The sequence below is a fragment of the Sciurus vulgaris genome (assembly GCF_902686455.1).
Source record: "Sciurus vulgaris genome assembly, chromosome: 8".
Taxonomy (NCBI): Eukaryota; Metazoa; Chordata; class Mammalia; order Rodentia; family Sciuridae; genus Sciurus; species Sciurus vulgaris.
The window spans coordinates 133172608-133191816 of NC_136468.1; the positions used below are offsets into that span (position 1 = coordinate 133172608).

At 57.4% G+C, this 19209-nt stretch overlaps 1 protein-coding gene across 6 annotated transcripts in view; it reads right to left on the reverse strand.

Annotated features, from left to right (window-relative positions):
* Window positions 1-13363: 13363 nt before the first annotated feature.
* Window positions 13364-19209, reverse strand: part of TTC28 (tetratricopeptide repeat domain 28) — a 603016-nt gene continuing 597170 nt past the window's right edge. For all 6 annotated transcript variants that reach the window (XM_079151218.1, XM_079151219.1, XM_079151217.1 and 3 more), the window contains 3 exons: window positions 18716-18845; window positions 16122-16229; window positions 13364-15034 (listed from right to left, as the gene is read on the reverse strand). In XM_079151218.1, the coding sequence (XP_079007344.1) occupies window positions 13443-15034; window positions 16122-16229; window positions 18716-18845 (1830 nt within the window). In that variant the 3' untranslated portion in view covers window positions 13364-13442. The remainder of the gene's footprint in view (window positions 15035-16121; window positions 16230-18715; window positions 18846-19209) is intronic.

Genomic DNA, 19209 nt, shown 5'->3' on the forward strand with positions numbered 1-19209 from the left:
GGATAATGCCAGGGGTTAATAAATGGGATGGCATCAAATCAAAAAACTAATGCATAGCAAAGGAAGTGATTAGAAATGGAGGGAGAACCTACACTGGGAGAAAATCTTTGTTAGCTACTCTTCTGACAGAGGATTAATAGCCAATATATGAAGAACTAAAAAAACTTAACACCAAAAAAACCCCAGTTAATCAGTGGGCAGATGAACCAACAGACACTTCTAAAAACAAGAAGTACAATAGTCAACAAATATATGACACAAATGTTCAACGTCATTGGAAATTAGGGAAATTTAGCCAGACGAGGTGGTGCATGCCTGTCATCCCCGTGGCTGGGGAGGCTGAGGCAGGAGGATCAAGAGTTCAAAGCCAGCCTCAGCAAGTTAGTGAGGCACTAAGCAACTCCATGAGACCCTGTCTCTAAATAAATACAAAATAGGGCTGGGATGTGGCTCCATGGTCGAGTGCCCCTGGGTTCAATCCCAGGTACCCCCCCACACACACAAAAGAAATTAGAGAAATGTAAATCAAAACTACTCTGAGATTTCATCTCCAGTTAGAATGGCAGCCATTAAGAATACAAATAATAACAAATGCTCGAGAGGATATGGAGGAAAAGGAACATTTTTACACTGTTGGTGGGACTGTAAATTAGTACGGCCACTGTAGAAATCCGTATGGAGGCTCAAGAGCATGGAACCACCAAGTGACCCGGCTAAACCACTGCTCAGTGTTAACCCTGAAGAATCAAAGTCGTCTCACTACAGTGACACAAGCAGACCCGTGTTTGTAGCAGTGTAAATCACAATAGCCAAACTATGGGACCAGCGTCTGTGTCCAGCATTTGACGGATGGATAAAGAAAATGTATATATGGACAATGACATTTTTTGGTTTTTGTGGGTTTTTTTCCCTTTGTACCAGGGATTGAACCCAGGGGTGCCTAACCACTGAGCCACTTCCCCAGCCCCTTTATTATATTTTATTTAGAGACAGAGTCTCACTGAGTTGCTTAGGGCCTCACTACATTTCTGAGGCTGACTTTGAACTCATGATCCTCCTGCCTCAGCCTCCTGAGCCGCCGGGATGACACGTGTGCCACCGAGCCCAGCTCACAGTGGAGTATTATTTAGCCATGAAGAAAAATGAAATTATGGCTGGAACTTGGAAACATTATGTTAAGCAAAATCCGCCATACTCAGAAAGCCAAAGGTCCTGTTTTCCTCATGTGGAAGTTAGTTAGGAGAAATCAAAAGAAATGTGAGGAGGATCTCACGAAGATCAAAGGGAGCTCACTAGAGAAGAGGAAGAGGACGGGGGGAGGGGCTGACACTGGTCACACTGTGTCGCGTCCATGTGTGCATATGTAACAGGAGTCCCACCGTTATGGGCAACTGAGATGCGCCAGTGAGCAGTGTGGGAAAAAGAAACACCTTCCAGTTTTGAGCTTTTTTTTCTTGGGTGCTGGGGATTGGACCCAGGGCCTCGAGCTAGCAAGGCACACACTCCACCAACTGAGCTGCCTCCCCAGCCCAGCGCCTCCCAGTTTTGAGGACAGTCTTGTTTTCTGCTAGTCTCACTTCTCGTCTTTCCTTCTCGTTTAGATGTGAGTTTGGGGAGAGTCGGGTTTTAGATGTGGGGTGATGTGACCCCGAGTTTGGCCCAACAGCACACAGCCGGCCTGCGCAGCCGGGTCCGAGAGCGCCTGCTCTCGGCCAGGAGTCGGCCCGGCGGGTGTCGTCTGCCCTTTGCGGCCCCGCTTCCCCTTCCCGCTGCTGGGCAGGCTCGACCTCCCTGCGTGTCCTTACGAAGCTGAGGCTCGGCTCGGGAGCGTCCGCCCAGCGCAGCCCTGCTGGGCCTTCCGCGGCCGCCAGTGGAGGACGCAGAGGGAAAGGGCGGCTGGGCGCGTCTTCACCCACGGACGCCGCCGCACCTGCCCTCGGCACCTGCAAGACAAGGAGCGGCTTCCACAGAATGGAACAGAGGCCAGCCGCCTCGCACAGCCATCTGACACTTGAGGACGGTGCCGAGGTTCAAGGTGGAGCAGAGACAGACTTAAAGAAATGGTGCGGGGAAAGCTGACAGCCATGTGTAGAGGAAGCTAGATTCCTAAATGCACAGAGTCACGTCAGAGGGATCAGACACTGAGCAGTCAGGCCAGGAGCCTGCGACCCTACAGGACGCCAGCACCGGGTTCCTCCACGAGACCCTAAAACCAAGAACCAGTAAGTGGGACGCTGTCAAGTTAACGAGCTTCTTCACAGCACAGGAAGCCATGAAGGGCGTGGGGACAGAGCCTAGGAAACAAGAAGCCATCTTCACAGCTGCCCCTGTGACAGGGGGTCACTACCCAGACTGTGTGACGAATCCAAACAACACCAAGAAAACCAGAGGAGCCGATCAAGAAGCGGGCGACTGAACTAACCGTCTCAAAAGCAGAAACGTCAGTGGCCAACAAAGATGCGAAAGTGTCCAGCATCTCGGGCGATCCGGGAAATGCGATCAAAACTACGCCAAGACCTCCCCTGGCTCAGTCAGAGTGGCGGTCACCAGGAACGCAGCCACGGTGAGGGGCGCCAGGGTCGTGGGGCAGAGGTCCAGCCGTCCACTGCTGGTGGGACCGCTGAGCAGCACGACCACTGGAAAAGCAGTGTGGAGAGTCCCCAAAACTAGGGATGGAACCCCCATATGACCGGGCTGTCCCACTCCTGGGGATTTGTCCAAAAGCTAAAATGAGTGTTCGATAGTGATGCAGACACGTCAGCGTTTATGGCAGCAAAACCACAGGAGCCAAATTATGGGGTCCACCCAGGTGCCTGGCAGTGGGAATGGGCCAAGAAAACGCGGTGCCCATGCACCATGGCGTGCGTGCACCCAGGCATTTGCTGGTACGCGGGTGGAAATGGAGAACATCATCACGCTGAGTGAGAGTAGCCAGGCTCAGAATCCAGGGTCACGTTCTTCTCATGTGGAAGTTAGAGCAAAATAAAGGAAAGGAGGGGAGGATCAGGCATCATAAAGATACAGGGCAGATCAGTAGAGCAGAAGATGTCGAGAGGGAGAGGGAGGGATGCAGGATGCGCTTTTAAAAGTCAGGCGACGCGCATGTGTGGATACCACAGGGCATGGCGCCTTCATCAATCAGTAGAAGGAACCTATCAAAAATAAACAGATGAGCCAGGCTCGGGGTGCACTCCAGGGCAATGAGTCCCTTCATTTCTCAACCCTGGTATTCCTTCTAGGGGAAAAGAGAGGAAGAATCCTGGTCGGGTGCATGGCGCACGCCTGTCATCCCAGCGGCTCGGGAGGCTGAGGCAGGAGGATTAGGAGTTCAAAGCCAGCCTCAGCAAAAGGGAGGCCCTGAGCAACTCAGTGAGACCTGTCTCTAAATAAAATACAGAATAGGGCTGGGGAGGTGGCTCAGTGGTCAAGTGCCCCTGAGTTCCATCCCTGGTACCCCAAATTAATAAGCAATAATTAATAATTAATAAGCAATAATTAATATTAAAATTAATAAGGAAGAGCAGAGGCGTGGAGGAAGGGGAGGGTGGGGAGGTGAGCCTGGCTTAGTGGGGATGAGCCAGCCGCTCTGCATCGCTGTCGTGCTCTAATCAAACGTGAACGGCAAAGCGTAGAGAGCTGTCCCAGGCCGCCCCGCCCCGCCTTCGCTTCCTACCCAAGGCACGCACTTTCTGTCCCCACCCGTTGGTCCTGGTGTTCCGGGACTTGGGCCCCCGGGTGCTGGGGGCGGACGGTGCGGCCTCTTTGGCTCCTGCCCGGCGAGTCCCAGCTCACTCCTCGTGGCGGGAGCAGAGTTCCCGGCGACAGGCTCCGGGAAGCTGCCTTCCCCTGCTCCTGCTGCCAGGCGCGGCTCTCTGGGGTCTGGGACGCGTCTTCTGAGACTACCCAGCAGTTCTGAAGGCCGCCCCGCTGGCGGCCTGTCCCCTCACCGCTGGGGGCGCTGGTGGCTCTGTGGGAAGTTCAGCCTCTCCGAGTTGGGGGTGTTTTCCCTGCCGACCCTGATTTGCGTTCCCTGGTGACAGTGACGCTGAGCCAGGGCTTCCGTCTCTGCGGCTTTCCTTTGCCTTCACTGCGCCGTCTGGTGATCGAGTGGCGGGGGCCTTACAGATACGGGGCTCATGTTGGGTGAAGGGTCACAAAAAAGCGCCACAGACTCTCTTTCTGAGCTATTCTTCCCTTCTCATTTTCTCAGCAAAAACCTCTGAAAAGCAGGAGGTTTCAATTCCTATAAATTCTCATTTACTAGCTTTTTCTTTTATGGTCAGTGCTTTTCATGCCTAGGAAGAAAAATCTTGCCGGGATCCAAGATCAGAGAGATGGCCCCCTGGATGTGGAGCTTTGGGTTCCAGCTTTTCCATCTGGTTGGGGACCCGTCTTGAATATTTGAGTGTGGTTGGAGGTCATCGTCCGGGCTTATCTTTTCCAAATGAGCGGAATTATTTTAGTACCATTTATTGAAAACGCTCCCCCTGCACTGACCCAGCTGGGCATCTCATGGAAAGTCCCCGGCCACGTGGGCCAGGCCTCTCTGTTCCCTCCGTACATTCCGGGTGCCATTCTGTCCACTGATGTATCTGTTCACCTGTCCAAATCACAGAGCTTTACTTGTGGTGGCTTTAAAGGAAGTCTCGAAGTCAACTTCTCTTTCAAGTCTGTTTGATTCTTCTGGATGGTTTGCATTTCCAAATACATTTTAGACTTGTCAGTTTTAATAAAATGTGTCTGCCATTTTTTTTTTTCCTGTTGCTAGTTTGATTGAATCTGTAGAGGAGTTTCATCCATGAACATAGTATGTCTCTCCATTTATCTATGTTTCTTTAGTTTTTCTCAATGGTGTTATGTAGTTTTCAATGTAGAAATCTTACATGCTGTTTGTTTAATTTATTCCTAGGCATTATACATATTTATCAATTTTATTCAGATATAATTTATAGATATTTTATATAGTATAAATCACAGTTTATATGTTATATATACATATATATATATATATATATATATATATATTTTTTTTTTTTTTTTGTACTGGGGATTGAACTCAGGGGCACTCAACCACTGAGCCACATCCCCAGCCCTGTTTCATTTTTTATTTAGAGACAGGGTCTCACTGAGTTGCTTAGGGTCTTGCTGTTGCTGAGGCTGGCTTTGAACTGCTGATCCTCCTGCCTCAGCCTCCTGAGCCGCTGGGACACCTGGCTCCCTGGCTCATTTCTAACCTGCTTCTAACGTGGGACAGGTTCCAGCTTCTACAGTTAGGCCCACTGGATGGTCACCAGGGAGGTGGCTGAGCCTGGTCCAGCAGAGGGGTCTGGGATGTGGCTACTTCAGGGACTTTCCCAGCCTCTGCCCTGGTGTCTTCCTTCTCCTCCCTGACCTGCTGGATTCCTCTGTCACTCTGGCCTGCTCACGGCCCTGCTGTCTCTGCTGACCTCAGTCCACCGTGTTACCTCTTGGCTCCTGGATTGCTTCCTGAGGTGAGGGAGTGACAGGTGCCCAGAGCCTCTCCTGAGGTCTGCCCCCCACCACGGCCACTCCTGCCTGCTCACCCCAGCCAGGAGGGAGAGGCCTCAGGACAGCAGCTGCCGGAGTCCTCTCACCCCGGGGCTGGCCAAGGCGAGTCTCAGGAAGGGTCGAGGGGCCAGGGGGCTAGTCACCAGGCTGGCTGACTGTGTGTCCAGGCAATAACAGCATCTAGGTGGATACGCTTTATCTTAGGAACTTTTTATCCCCTAATTTAACTTTCTGCTTGTTTTTTATTTGCTGGTTTTTATTTATAACAACACCAACGCTTAGCAGACATTTGTGGAATGAGTGACTTTGAAATGATAGATAAGAATCATCTTTTTGTTTTTCTTGATTATATACCAATTTGATTTTACTTTCACATTTTTGGTTCAAAAAGAAAATGTCTGTACTTCAGAAAGATCTGTACGCTTTTGACAGAAGCCTGCCACAGACAGGTCGGCGATTCTGAGTTCTGCTTCTGGGACTGAAAGTTACTTTAGAGTCTTAGGACTTTTTATTTAATATCGTCATATTGGAAATGATTCTGTACTGGAGACCATTGTCCCCAAGCTCAACTGCACAGTTGCTGCCAGTTTAATAAATATCTCGAGGTCCGATGATGGAAACGCTGCCTGGGTGCCCACGGTCCCTCTGATGGATCTGGATCCAGAGGTGTGGCCGGGCGGAGCTCCTCGGGAAAGTCGAGGAAGGGCTTTAAATTGAGGAAGGTGCCAAGTCGCCGCCGCTGTCCGGAGCCCTGAGGTTAGACGCCCCACCACCCCGCGACTGCCATCAAGGGAGAGCTCCCAGGCCTCCCGTCCACAGCCGCACCAGCTGTGGGCGGAGGCCGAGGCCGGAGTCCAGGCTGCGCTCAGGCCTCTCCCTTTGCAGGAAGCTCCCGCACAGCCCTGCTCAGCAGCCCGCTGTCGGCAGCGACAGGGAACACGAACTGCGTTTCTAAGCCGAGGGGACCACACTGTCCTGCCGTGACCCTCTGCCTCGTGCTTCCTGAGCCTCCATCTGCAGGCGGTGGAGCTCAGGTGGAGTTCCGCTCCGGAGGAGTGACAGGGATGGCTGGGATTCCCCAGGCGGGGACCTGCGCCCAGGCTTGTTCCGAGGGTAGGCGGGTGGGTTCTGCCCCTCGGCGAGCGCTCGGGTCTGTCGCCGGCTCGGGCACCGTCAGGGCCTCGGTAGGTGGAGGCTTTGGAGCTGGAGCGCGGCTGCGCAGACGCCACACTCGGCCCGCGATCCGTTTGAGAAATACAGGGGTTTAAGGGCCAGTATCTTATTAGGAATTTTATGTCTCAAACCATAAAAGAAATGGGCGTTTTCTTTTCATATTCTCACTGCTGGTTTTACAGTTAAAATGACATTGTGAGATGATTTGAATATCATTTTTTGTTTTTAGATTTTCCTTTTTTTTTTTTTTTCGGTGCCAGGGATTGAACCCAGGGGCACTCGACCCCTGAGCCACCTCCCCAGCCCTATTTCGTCTTTTATTTAGAGTCAGGTCTCACTGAGCTGCTCAGCGCCTCGCTGTTGCTGAGGCTGGCTTTGAGCTCACCATCCTCCTGCCTCAGCCTCCGGAGCCGCTGGGTTGACAGGCGTGCGCCACCGCGCCCGGCTGTTTTTATATTTTCTAAACAATTTGAAAGGAGAGATTTTCCGGCCCCTGGAAATCTGGTCAAATACTCTAAAGCCACTGGGCCTGTCGTCTTTGGAGAGTCGGCTGAAAACAAGGGAAAAGCGCAAAGGGGAGGGAGTCCTGACCGCCTTTCTCGTTTCTTTTTTCTGCTGAACCATTTCAGCATTTCTACATTTTCTTCAAAACTTCTGATATTTTTTCTGAAAGTCACATAATATTCTTTATTATTCGCTTGTCCTTAAATTCACTGGGATGGAGCTGGGTCCACGGGCGGGTGGCAGGCGGAGGCTGCTGCGGGTCCAGGTCAGGTGCCGAGGGCTGTGCCCAGCCTGCTCTGTTGGGAGGCTGGGGCACCTTCAGAGGTGGGCCTGGGGGCTCCGGTGTCAGGAGCTGCCTGGGGGTCATGGACCCGGGCCCTGCTCACCTTGGCCCTGAGGGCCTGGCTCCCCCCCACCCCCGCGGGTCCTGCCGGGCCACAGGCCCTCCTACAGCGGCCCAGGAACGAGGCCCGGGAACAGAGGCCCGGGAACGGAGGCTCCACCCTGGAGCCCGAGGCCACCCCTTCTCCCCAGGAGTCACTGTCCCAGGTGGTATGAAGGTCGTCCCTGCAAGCCTCTGCAGACTCTGGCCTCGCTGCCTCCCACGGTGGCCTCCAGGTTGGAGGCCGGGTCTGGATTCCTAGCAGCACTGCGTGGCTGCAGCCCACGGGCCGGGTTTGCACCTTCAGTGTCGGCAGCTCACTCCCGGCGTGTGCTTCTTCGGGGTCTGGCCCCCGCTGTCCTCCCCGTCCCTCCTCACCGCCCCACACCGCAGCCTCCCCCAGATGGCCCTTACTGTGGCGGTGGCCAGCCCTGCCCTTGCACCCCCCTTGTCTGGTTTCCTCTCCCTTTGGCCTCTGGCGTGGGTCACCTGGCTGTGCCTTCCGGATGTCCTGCTGGCCGTAGGCCTGGCAGTCCTGTATTTCCAGTCCTGCCCTTGAATGTCAACCTTCAGGCCACCCGTGGCTCTTCGGTAGCTCCCTGTGTCCCCGATAGTAAATCAGTGTTTTCGAGCTGTCATGCAGTGGCCTCTGAATCCATGGGCCTCACGCTCATGGATCTACCCCCCGTCAACCAAAAACCACGCGGGAGACACCTGTGTCTGTCCTGAGCCAGTGGCTGCTGGGTCCTCGCAGAGGCCAGGGCCAGCCGATCCCGCAGCCTCACCCTGCAGTCGGGTCAGGAGGAAGGGAGGGGACTCGAGGATGAGGGAAGAGGTGTGGTTAGGGCCAGGGCATCAGCCCCGGGAGGGCGCGGGCTCTGCGGAGCGTGAGCCAGCCCCGAGAATAAGAAGGGACAACGCTGATTTGTTTCCTGAAAGTAGCACATAAACAGGAATTTGAATGAGTGTTTTGCTTTATTGAGTGAAGGTGCGGTTGCTGTGGCCCAGCGTCAGTGTAGGCCGTGTGGAATGGGCAAGAAACGCGATGTCATGAATGAGAGTAGAGCCCAGAAACGCCCGGGGTCGCTCTGGAGGGCCCGAGTGCCACATCCACCGCCTCGCCCGTGATGAGCTCTTCCTCGCTGCTGTCAGTCAGTTTAAAACGCCCGATTAGCGACGGACACCTTCCCGTTGGCGGCGTCCAGCGGGCTTGGATTGCGTCCTGCTGTGTGGCAGTAATGACACTGATTCTTTGATATGTGCCGAGACTGAGGACGTGGCCTGTTGGTGGCCATCTTAATTAATAAGCTAGTAACCCGGGTGGGGACGTGGCTCCTGTACCGCCGTGTCCTGGGCCTGCAGCCCAGCATGCGCTGGGCAGTTGTCGTCTGGTCTGGCAGTGACGCCAGTCGAGAGTTACAGATCTCCCTTTACCACAGCGCGTCTTCCCAAAGGTCTCTGTCTTCCTGTCTTCCCTTGAGAACGTCAGCTGCGCACGGATCAGCCATGCCAGACCCTGATGCATTAGGGGGTTTTCTTCCAAAAAGCATATCGTTTTTAAAGAGTGTGTGGCGTATTGTCTTTACTAAAATTTTAATTTTGTTCATTTTTATATTTATCGTCTTTTAAATTAGTTTTTGTTGCTTTCCTGTTCGTAGCATTTTAAAAATTAATATATTTAACTAGATAGACATATAACTCTCTGCTTGCATTTCTGTGTGATCATACATATTGAACTTATTCTGAAAAGAATCTACACTTCCTTCTATTCTCCATTCTTCATCTCCATTTGTCATGGTTTGGCTAAAATGTCCCTCAGAAGCTCATGCATGAGACAATGCAAGAATGTGAGCGGTGAAATGGTTAGATTTTGAGATCTTTGCGTCATCACTGGATCAACGCGCTGAGGTGGGCTGACGAGTGGAAACCGCAGGCAGGCAGGCTGTGGCTGAGGAAGCAGCCCTGGGCTGGTCTTTGGGGTCTGTGTCTTTCCCTGGTGAGCAGAGCTCTCTGCCTCCTGGTGGCCTCGCCCGGAGCTGCTTCCCTCGCCCCGCCCTTCTGCCCTAATGTCCACTTCACCTCAGGCCCAGGGCTATGGGGTTGATTGACCGTGAACTGAGCACCCAAGACCAGGAGCCCAAACAGACCTTTCCTCCTCCGAGTTGTTCTTGGCGGGCACTTGGTCACAGCGAGGCAAGGCTGACTAAACGCCCCTGTTTGCATGTTATTGTCTGCTACTTTTTATTGTTACCCGAATACAACCCTCTTTGTATGGTGGGTATTTGGTTCACACTTACCTATTCCTTTGTTCACTAGCCTGTGTTTTTCTTAGACGTTTCCATACAGGATTGTTTTCCTGTCTTTCTGAAATATTTCCTAGGTCGCTTGCTTAGATACGGGATCAGGTAGTGACAACGTCTGTCTACTCTGTTGTCCCCTGCCCTTGGCTGTGACTGCAGGAAGGCAGGTGAGTGGGAGAGGCACATGGACACGGCCATCGGCGTGTTGTGAAGAAGCCACACAGGGTGGGACAAAGGAGATTCAGAGACCGCACTTAAAACCGAGGGAACGCATGCTTTAATAGACACTGAAATCACAAAGGAGAAGGCCAAGTGCCTTAGCAGTCTCCATAAAAATATCAAGTTCTTCTTACATGGCAAATTTCATAATATAAAAAGTTTAATGCTATCTGGAAACTGTCATTTACAAAAAAGTCCACGGAGGCCAAAGATGGCTAACACTGCATGTAAGGAGATGTAAGAGCGGGAATGCCAAGAGGGGGGCGCCGTGGCCCCACGCACGGGTCTCGGGTGGACAGACCAGCTCATGAGCTCGTGCAGGTTTGCCGTTGCCTGCTTACCGAAACAACCAGATTATTGCATGGGATTCCTGCAACCTGAACCGAGACTAGCGAAGGGACAGTTCTCCTAGGGGCCTGGGGTGGGTGGCTGGGAGGCAGGGACGGGGACTTGCTTGGCACTCACCCAAGGGTCCTTGGGGCAGAGGAGGGCAGCCCCTGGCCTGGGAGCAGCGGGACTGCTGGCTTCTAGACCCGGGTGAACCTGAGGACCGACGGCCCTGGTGCTCACCTGGGCGCGTGGAAGCGCAGGTTTAGCGCGGATTCCCCTGGCGCTTTGCCGGCTAAGAACCGCCAGAGCAGCTGAGTTCCCTGGTGGGAGCTGAGACGGCGCCCACCTTTCTCCTGGTCCTTCCGGGGTCTCTATGAGAGGGGGTCTTACTGCTGCGGTCAGTGTTTGATCTGAGGGCTGGAGTCGGGCGGGCGTTCTGTTTCCTGAGCTAAAACACCTGCAGCGCCTCCGCAGAGGGACAGCAGGTGCTTTTGCAAATCTCACACACCCGAGTCCTCCTGCAGCTGTCCCCCCGCAGTCCTGCTTCCTGACACTCTTCCTGGGTTGTGGAAACAAAACGATCCAACCATTTTATTCCTGTCGCCTAGACCAGGACTTGCAGACTTTCTCTTAAAACACCAGTATTAGACTATCTGAGGCTTCGAGGGCCCAGAATATCGTGTAGGTACTTATGTAACGATTTAAGGGGTGAAGCCACTCAGCGCCTGCCCCCACCCCCCAGGAATCGGACTTGCCGGTTCAGTCGCAGGTCACCACTGCCAGTCCTGCGCCTGTGGAGAAGCCTGAGTGTCACATCGTCCCCGCAGGTTTAAGCACATACTTCTTTCAGAGTAGCCTGAATTAGGCCCCCTGGTGGTGTGATCTGCGCACGCGCTTCCCTCTAGACTGACCGTGGACGTCGGGAGGCGGCGCCTGGTGGGGAGACCGGGCCTCTACTCTATCCACCTTGTTTTCCTGCCACTGAAACTTACTTCTAGGCCAGGCAGAATCGTCCCGGGTACCAATCATGCTCTTGTAGGGAACCTGAAACCACAGCGTGCTTAGGGCTGGAAGAGGGTGGGTCCCGAGTCCTCCCAGCTGGGTGGCCACAGGAAGTGATCTGAGGGGAGGCGTCCTCCTGGGGTGGGAGGGACAGTGGGCACAGAACCGGGCCTCTGCTCCAGGGCTCAGGGTGCTTGGCCAGGAGACTGGGGAGGCGCGCTGAGGAGGGCACGCGTTAGCTGTGTGAGGGGTTGTCTGAGGTGTGTCCTTGGTCACTGGGGCCCTGACAAGCACAGCGCTGTCACTTGCTGTCATCTGCTGCACTGGTGCTTCTCTTACCTCTGTCCCTGCCTACGTGACATCTTGAGAGGGCTCTCGGCTTCATGAAGGATTTCTACCCGGTGTGGGAGTCAGGGCCAGGCCAGGGCAGCCTGGTCTGCTGGGAAGTGCAAGGCCCGCCACGATGTGCTCTTGAGAGCCACATAGTGGGGAAACGTCCTTGTCCCCTCAGAGAAGAACACTGAGGAGCAGGGAAGGGGCCAGCCGTGCTAGTACAGTGAGACCCTACCCTGGCTACCGCTGCAGTGGGGTCCTGCTGTCCTGCCCCTCCTGCGTCCCCTCCGTGTGCTGCTGCTGCTGCTGTCCCCGGCTGGTGGCTGCACACCTTTACATGGTGGACCCTCACAGCAAGGGAGGGACGGTTTTGACTTTAAATAAGTATCTTTTAGATACTGCTGAATCCTCCAGCTGATTTAGTGCTAGATGATTCTAACACTTCATTTCTACAATAAAATAAATTAGAGGCCACGCGGAGGCGGCCATTCCCTTGATGCGCCCAGCCAGTGGAGGCCTAAGCGTCCCGGGGCTGTGCAGGGAGGTGCGCCTGTGGTCCCTGATGAATGGCGACTTCCTGTTTGTTCAGTAACGGTTCAGACGTGGGCCCTGCGCTCATGGACACCAGGCTTCAGGAGCAGGCCAGGCAGCTCACAGGGACAGGGACCTGGGCATGGGAAGAGGGGTGTGGGGCCTGGAGTGGGGACGACAAGGAGCGGCTCTCAAAAGCAGCGAGCTGGAAGGAGGGGCTGGTTCCGTCTGGCTAGCCAGGGTTTGGTTTTGTTAGGTTTTTTTTTTCCTTTTTTCTTTTTTTCTAAATAAGGAAACTGAATACTTTCAACCCTTTTCCCCAAAACTTGATCATTGCTTATGGATGACTATTCAAAATTTGGCATTTTAAAAAACTTTTTGAGTTTTTAAAAATAATAGCTATAAATGCAAAGTACTATTGATAACAAAACCAAGTTGTTTATCCATGTACAAAAAAGGTCAGTAATGTTTTAAAAGCACAAAGTTGCATTTTTTAAAATCACAATTGCATAGTTCTAAAATGCCTGGATAAGAGTTACATAATGTTTTAAGAAAATTCAAGTTTGGCTGGCAGAGGGGCGGAGGGCGCCGAGCTCAGGTGGAAGCGCTGTTGAGACGGGGATTATTGCGTGTTGCCGAGACGGCGCTGCGGCGCCAGACCAGGCTGCAGCTGCGGGAGACGTGGGCATTCTTAAGACCATGATTCTGTTTTTGGCGACTATGACACTTTCATGGAGAATTCGACTTAGATTTTATAAATCCCACCCACCAGCACCTGAAAGCCTTACAAAAGCTGTCTGTTCTGTGTATAAAAGGTACTGCATATAGGCCTCTTGGCAAAATATGTGCTCCCCCCCAAGAATCATGACCATTTTTGTACAAAATCCTGTCAATCACATCAAAGATGAGTAGCAGGGAGTTCACAGGTAAACATTTGGTGACGTGTGTAGACACTGCCGTGAGCCGGGTGCTGACCCACAGCGTTGCGCGAGGGCGTGGTCGTGCCCCACGAGGGCGTGGCCGTGCCCCACCCAGAGCCCACCCCTCCCGAGCCGCTGGGTGGCTGCATTCAGGTGCGGGAAGGGTCCGCGCCCGAGACCCGACTGCTGCTGCGCTCAGTCAGTGGACGGAAAGACGTTCTAGCACTTGGAAGACGGAAAAAACCTTCCTGGGGACAGGAACTTGTAGCCATTTGCTGAAGGAAGTCTCAGGGGGCGTGTGGGTGCGGCCATGGGGGGGCCCGTGGGCGGCGCGCCCAGCGCTGTGGTCTCGGGGCGCCAGTGGCCGTTGGGGGGCGCTCTGTGGGACGCCTCGTCGCGAGGCTGGAGGGACAGCTCCTTCAGTTCCAGCTTGTCCGCCCCGTCCTCCTTGTTGTGCCGAGGCGACAGGTTTAGTAGGCTGAGAACGTCTCTTTTGGAGGTCATGGTCCCGGGCGCCCCCCGGAATATCTTCCTGGGCCCCGCGGGGTGCTGGGGCGCGCTCTGCCAGAACATCTTCAGGTTGTGCACGGCCTGCACCTTCTCGTCGATGGCCGCCAGCTTCAGCTTGTCCAGGTCGGGGGCGTCGGCGGGGCTGGAGCGCGCGGAGCCGGCCGAGGAGTAGGAGAGCGCGGGGGAGGGCGCGCTGCCCGCGGGGGACTGATGGCCTGAGCTCGGGGACATGTTCCGTGGCGACCTGGAAATGTGGGCGCTGTAGGGGGAGCTGGGGTACTTGAGTTTGAAGAGCGGCTGGTCCGACAGGGAGGCCTGGGAGTCGCAGGGGGACGGGCGGCCGCTGTGCTGGCTCGGGGACGTGGGGCTGCTGTACCCGGAGCTCACCTTGGGCAGCGACGAGCTCCTGGCCGGGGGCTTTGGTTTGCTGGTGACGGGCGACGGCTGGCTCTTCTGGTGGGAGAGGACTGGCCTGCTGAAGGCGCTGGTTTCTGACGCTCTGAAGACCGGGGCGCTGGGTGGCCCTGGCGCACTGTCTTCCCGGGGGTTCCCCGGGCCCCCCTGGCCACCGCTCCTCTGGAGGCGTTCCACTGCCATGAGGTGACTCTGCGTCTCTTCCAGAATCTTCTGGGCCAGCTCCTGGGGATCCAGCTTGGGGCTGCCGTCCTCCTGGGACTTCACGGTGCTGTCCGTTTCGGTGCTGGACTGGTCCGACTCGCCGGTGTCCGAGCTCGCCAGCTTCCCGACCTTCTGGAAGGGCGAGTTGGGGCTGGGGATCAGCGTCATCTTCACGGGGGAATTGGGGGTGCTCACGCTGCCCTTGGAGCTGACCGAGACCTTGGGCCCCGCAGCGGTGCCCCCGCGGGGCTGCTTGGGTTCGGGGGAGAAGCGCGCCCCGCCCTCGGGGAAGGCGGCCAGGGGCTCCGTGCTGATGATGGAGAAGCCCTCGTACTCCTCTTCGTCCTTGGCGCCCGCCGCGCGCGCCTGGGGGGACAGCTGGCTGCGCGGCAGGGTGGCCCGCTGCGGGTAGGCGTTCTTGGGCCTGTCGTAGTCCTGCCGTCCCCGGGGGCCTCCGCCCTCGGAGCCGCACTCGGGCCTGGAGACGAAGCTCATGGAGGAGGCGATGGAGCTCAGGCTGTACACGGAGATGGCGTCCGAGGCCATGCTGTCCGCCCCCGTGGGGGAGAAGGGCGGGTGCTGGCCGCCCAAGGGCAGGGCGTTGGAGACCGACTGAGCCGAGGCCAGAGACTCCAGGGAGGACGAACTGTCGAGGCTGAGGCGCTTGGGGAGCTCGGTGGAATCTGAGCACAAGACAGGCGCCCGCGGGCAGTTAGAACGCTGCTGGGCTTCCATTTTTTTTCAAAATCACAAGCCACCTGGAAGCCAGGCTGGCGCGTGCAGATACTACCCATGTGCAAGTGGGACTCACTGCACAACCCTGGGAGGTGGAAGTGCTGTTGGAAGGAGAGTCTTGGGACAGAATTACCCTAGGGAAGCCACCTCTAAGGCCTTGGCCAGTGACTGTCTCCACACCTCTCCTCATGGCCAGCAGAGGGCCCACACCTGCCTCCTGCTCTGGCCTGGGACTGACGGTCAGTGTGACCCCCGCACTCAGTCTGACACCAGCCATTCGCTGCAGCCGGGTCCTGGTGGTCCCAGCAGACCCCAGGAGTCACCAGCCGTCTGCTCAGCTGCCTCTCCCCTGTGCTTGCAGAGGCCCACACTCCCCAGCCCAACGTCCACCCTAGTCCTGGGGTGGGGCACGCCTTGCTCCAACCGGCTTCCCCCTCATCTGTGACCTTTGAACCCTGGGGAGCCTGGGGACCGGTCCTCCTCCCCTCTAACCTGCAGCACCCGGTGCCTCCCTGCACCATGGTGCCTCCACCCCGCCTCTCTCTGCGCTCTGCCGTGTCACAGCTGCAGGGTCGCTTGGGCCCACGCTGCGGGCACCACTCCTCCTGCCGCTTTCCTGACCAGCCAAACAGGGCAGCCCAGCCACTTCCTGCCTCGAGGACCATCCTTGGGCAGCGTGCCCACCTCGAAGCCAGCACTGGCTCTGTGCAGGCCCGGCGCACCCTCGGGCTTGGGTGCCTGCTCCTGCCGGGCCGTCGGCCCTCCAGGCTCCATGCGGGGACAGGCCTGTCCTGTCACCACGTCTGGGCGCCCTCCCCTGCCTTTTCCCCCGCCTGCCACCTACACTTCAGTCCTCCGCCCCCGCAGGCTGCAGGGCCCCGTCGTGCCCAGGCCTGGGGGCACCTTCTGCCAGCAGTGGCAGCTCTGCTCGCTGCTCTTGAACTGTCCCCAACACAAACACTAAACCGGACCCTTCACTTGCCCCCTCCCAGAACGCGGCCAGGAGGAGCGGGCGGGCCTCGCCGCGGGCCTTACCGAAGAGGGCCAGCAGCGACTGCAGGGCGAAGTGCACGGTGCGCCGGCCGGCCTGCTTCCCGGTCTTCAGGATGACCTCCTCCTGCCCAACCTCGCACAGGTCGAACCCTGGAGAAACAGACAGGAGACGCGGCCTCAGGGAGGCCCTCGGCCCCACGGACAGAGGCGCTGCACGCCCTGCGGGCCCCCAGCTGCTGAGCGTGGGGCCACTGCCGGGCCCTCCACCAGCTCAGGGCTCTGGCCACCTCCTCTCTGAACCAGGTTCGTGGGCCCCGAGGCCAGAGCTCAATGAGGCTCATTAGCATTTTGGTCTTTTCTGCTCTTTCACAGAAAAACTGTCTGCTCAGACCGTCCAGGACAAGCGTGGAAGGCTGCCCTCAGCACGGGCATGTTTAAAGCTGGCGGAGGTTTCTCCGGGGCAAGGGCAGCGCCACCCAGGACTGGGGTCTGCGGGCTCCGGCTTCCTGGCTGAGCGCCTGCAGGGAGTGCAGCCTCCTGCCAGGGCCCGGGCGCTGCTCCCGACTTGATCCTACGGAGTCGCAGGGCAGCACGCACGGCACGGGGCTGGCTGATGGACTGCCGACACCGCAGAGGGACAATCTAGAGCCGTCACCGTGGTGCGGGCACCTGCCCGAGGTCCCAGCTACTGGGGGCAGCACTGGAGTCCACAGGGCAGGGCCATCCTGGGCAACGCAGCAGGGCCCTTCTCTCAGGCAGCCAACCAGGGCCTCTCCTCTCTCTGTGAAGAGGCCACACTCAGACGTGGGGGCCCACCACACAGACAAGGGCGCGAAGGCCCCGGGCACTGCAGGTCGTGACCAGCCTCCCCTGGAAGGTCACTGGGCTCCACCTAAAGCCCTCAGCAGGATTTGTGCTGAGCCCCGAGGGGACAGGGCACCTGGGATGCTGCGCCCTGTCCCTGATCTGGCAGTGCGGGAGTGACGGCTCTCTGGTACCCAGCGCGGCCTCTGTCAGCAGGCTGTGCGCTCAGGGCTCTCGGCGCTTCCAGCTTTCCTCCTCCAGGATCTTGACAGTGGCGTGACACCACCGTTCCCTTTGGAACGAGGTTTGCTGGAAGAGCCACTGGACATGCTAGTGACCGTGGGACATTGTCCTCCCTGAACTGGAGAACAGAAATCGCCGGAAGCAGCAGGAAGTTCTGAGGGAATCCAGTCAGCACTTAAAAATGAGTGGCTAGTTATCGCTTCTGTGTCTGACATGAACCTCTATTTTTACCCAAGCAGTGTCCTCCCCCGTGACAGCCCCGCGCAGGACAGCAGGGTGCTGCTCTGCACCCTGCTCAGCCATCAGGCCTCGGGGACCGCGTGTGAGCGGGGCACCCTGACTCTCAAGCATCTGCCCCAGTCTGAGCCCCAGTCCGCGTGGGACTGTCCTCTGGCCTGTGTGTGGTGCAGCTGGGTCAGTGTCACAGGAAAGGAGTGGAGCAGAGGCAGCTGGGGGCGGGTGCCTGGCCCCCAAGGCCGCGAACGCCTGCTTCACTGGAAAGGCCTGGCCACCGGCCCTGGCCGACACACCTGCACCTGCCTGCGCCTGCCGCAGAGGTGAGGAGAGCCGTCCAGCCTGCTGGCCTTTGCCACTCGTCTGTCTGCTGCTGCTACGTCTGTCTAGATGGGACCCACCGGGCTCACCTTGCTCTCTCCGGGGACTGTTTTACATCCGCAGGAGAAAGCAAGTAGCATGCCTCACGAAGGCCGTGGGTCTCACCAAGGGGACTGGTCCCTCCACCCTTGAAAGAAACCATGTGTCTGAAAACACACGCGCCGACCCTGCGCGGAGGGGAGCTGCCCTTGCTGTCCCACCAGCAGGTCGGAAAATAGGAAAGAGGCCCAGGTCCCCAGGCGCCAGGAAAGCCCCTCCCCAGGGCCTCGGTGTCCTCATAACTGGTCCCTGTGGCATGCGGTCAGCCTCGCCCTCCTCCTGGCCTGTGGGCTGCCGTCCCCTGCTGCCCCCCAGCCCCTGCTCCGCCTCCTGGATCTTTCTGTCAACACCCCTGCTCCCTCTGAGGCCTGCCCCGGCCCCCTGGTCCCTCCAGCCAGTCACTAGATGCTGAGGTGCCCTTCACCCTCAGGTGCTCGGGGACACGCCTGATGGGGCCTGCCCGTCCCCTTCTGCTGGGGGGCAGCTCCAGGAGGGCAGGGCGGCTGCTCCTTTGCTCGGGGTGGCATCCGGAGCTGGAACACTGCCAGCCAGTTGCTGGGCACTTGGGGGGCAGGGGAGGACTGGGGCCTCTCGGGGGCTTCGTCAGCAGATGTGCCTGCTGTAAATGAGCTGCCCGTGAGTCCGGGACTGGCCAGCTGCGTTAGGGATGGGAGAGGAGCCACAGCGGCCTCCTGCACAAAGGCCCTGGTCGCCTAGGGCGTCCCAGCACGCCCTGCTTCCTCCCAGCGCTCAGCAGCCCCTGCCTGGCACCGCTGGCTCCACCACTGGAACCCAGCGGATTCCAAGCATGGTGACGAGGACAGTGGAGAGGTGACATCCTAACACTGGGGGCCCTGCGGAGGCAGCAGCAGCTCCAGGCCACGCGTCTAAGAGAGTGCGGAAGCGCGACCCGGAGTCTCCCCAGCGGCACCCACCGAGCGCGGCTAGGAACTCGTGGCATCCGGGAAGCCGCCACAGCTGGACGCTGATGGACACCTGGATGGGGACTGATGCGAAGTCCTGCTCCTTCTCGCCGGCCTGGAGCTGCACCAGCACCTGGTGGAGCTGAGGAAGGGAGACAGACGTGAGCGCCCGGCCGCCCGGCGCCCGCCCTCGGCCCCAAGTTGTCCTGCCCGTCACTGCCATCACTGCGACCCTCTCGCCTGGCGTGAAATGCCTTCCTGCCTGGCGCCTGCTGTCCTCTGGGGAGCTGGGGGGCAGCGGGCTGAGGCTGCAGGGCACAGAGGTCAAGGGCCTCCAGGGACCTGGCTCTGCTCCAGCCCCTAGAGAAGGGGGCGGGTGAGGGACTGGTGGCCTCCTTTTTGGCTTATGCATTTCACTAACGGCATCTTCAGGATACTGAGGTTGGTGGGAAGGAGGATCTTGGCGCCCTGCACTCAGGGAAGAGCCCGTGGCCCACTCAGTGTCC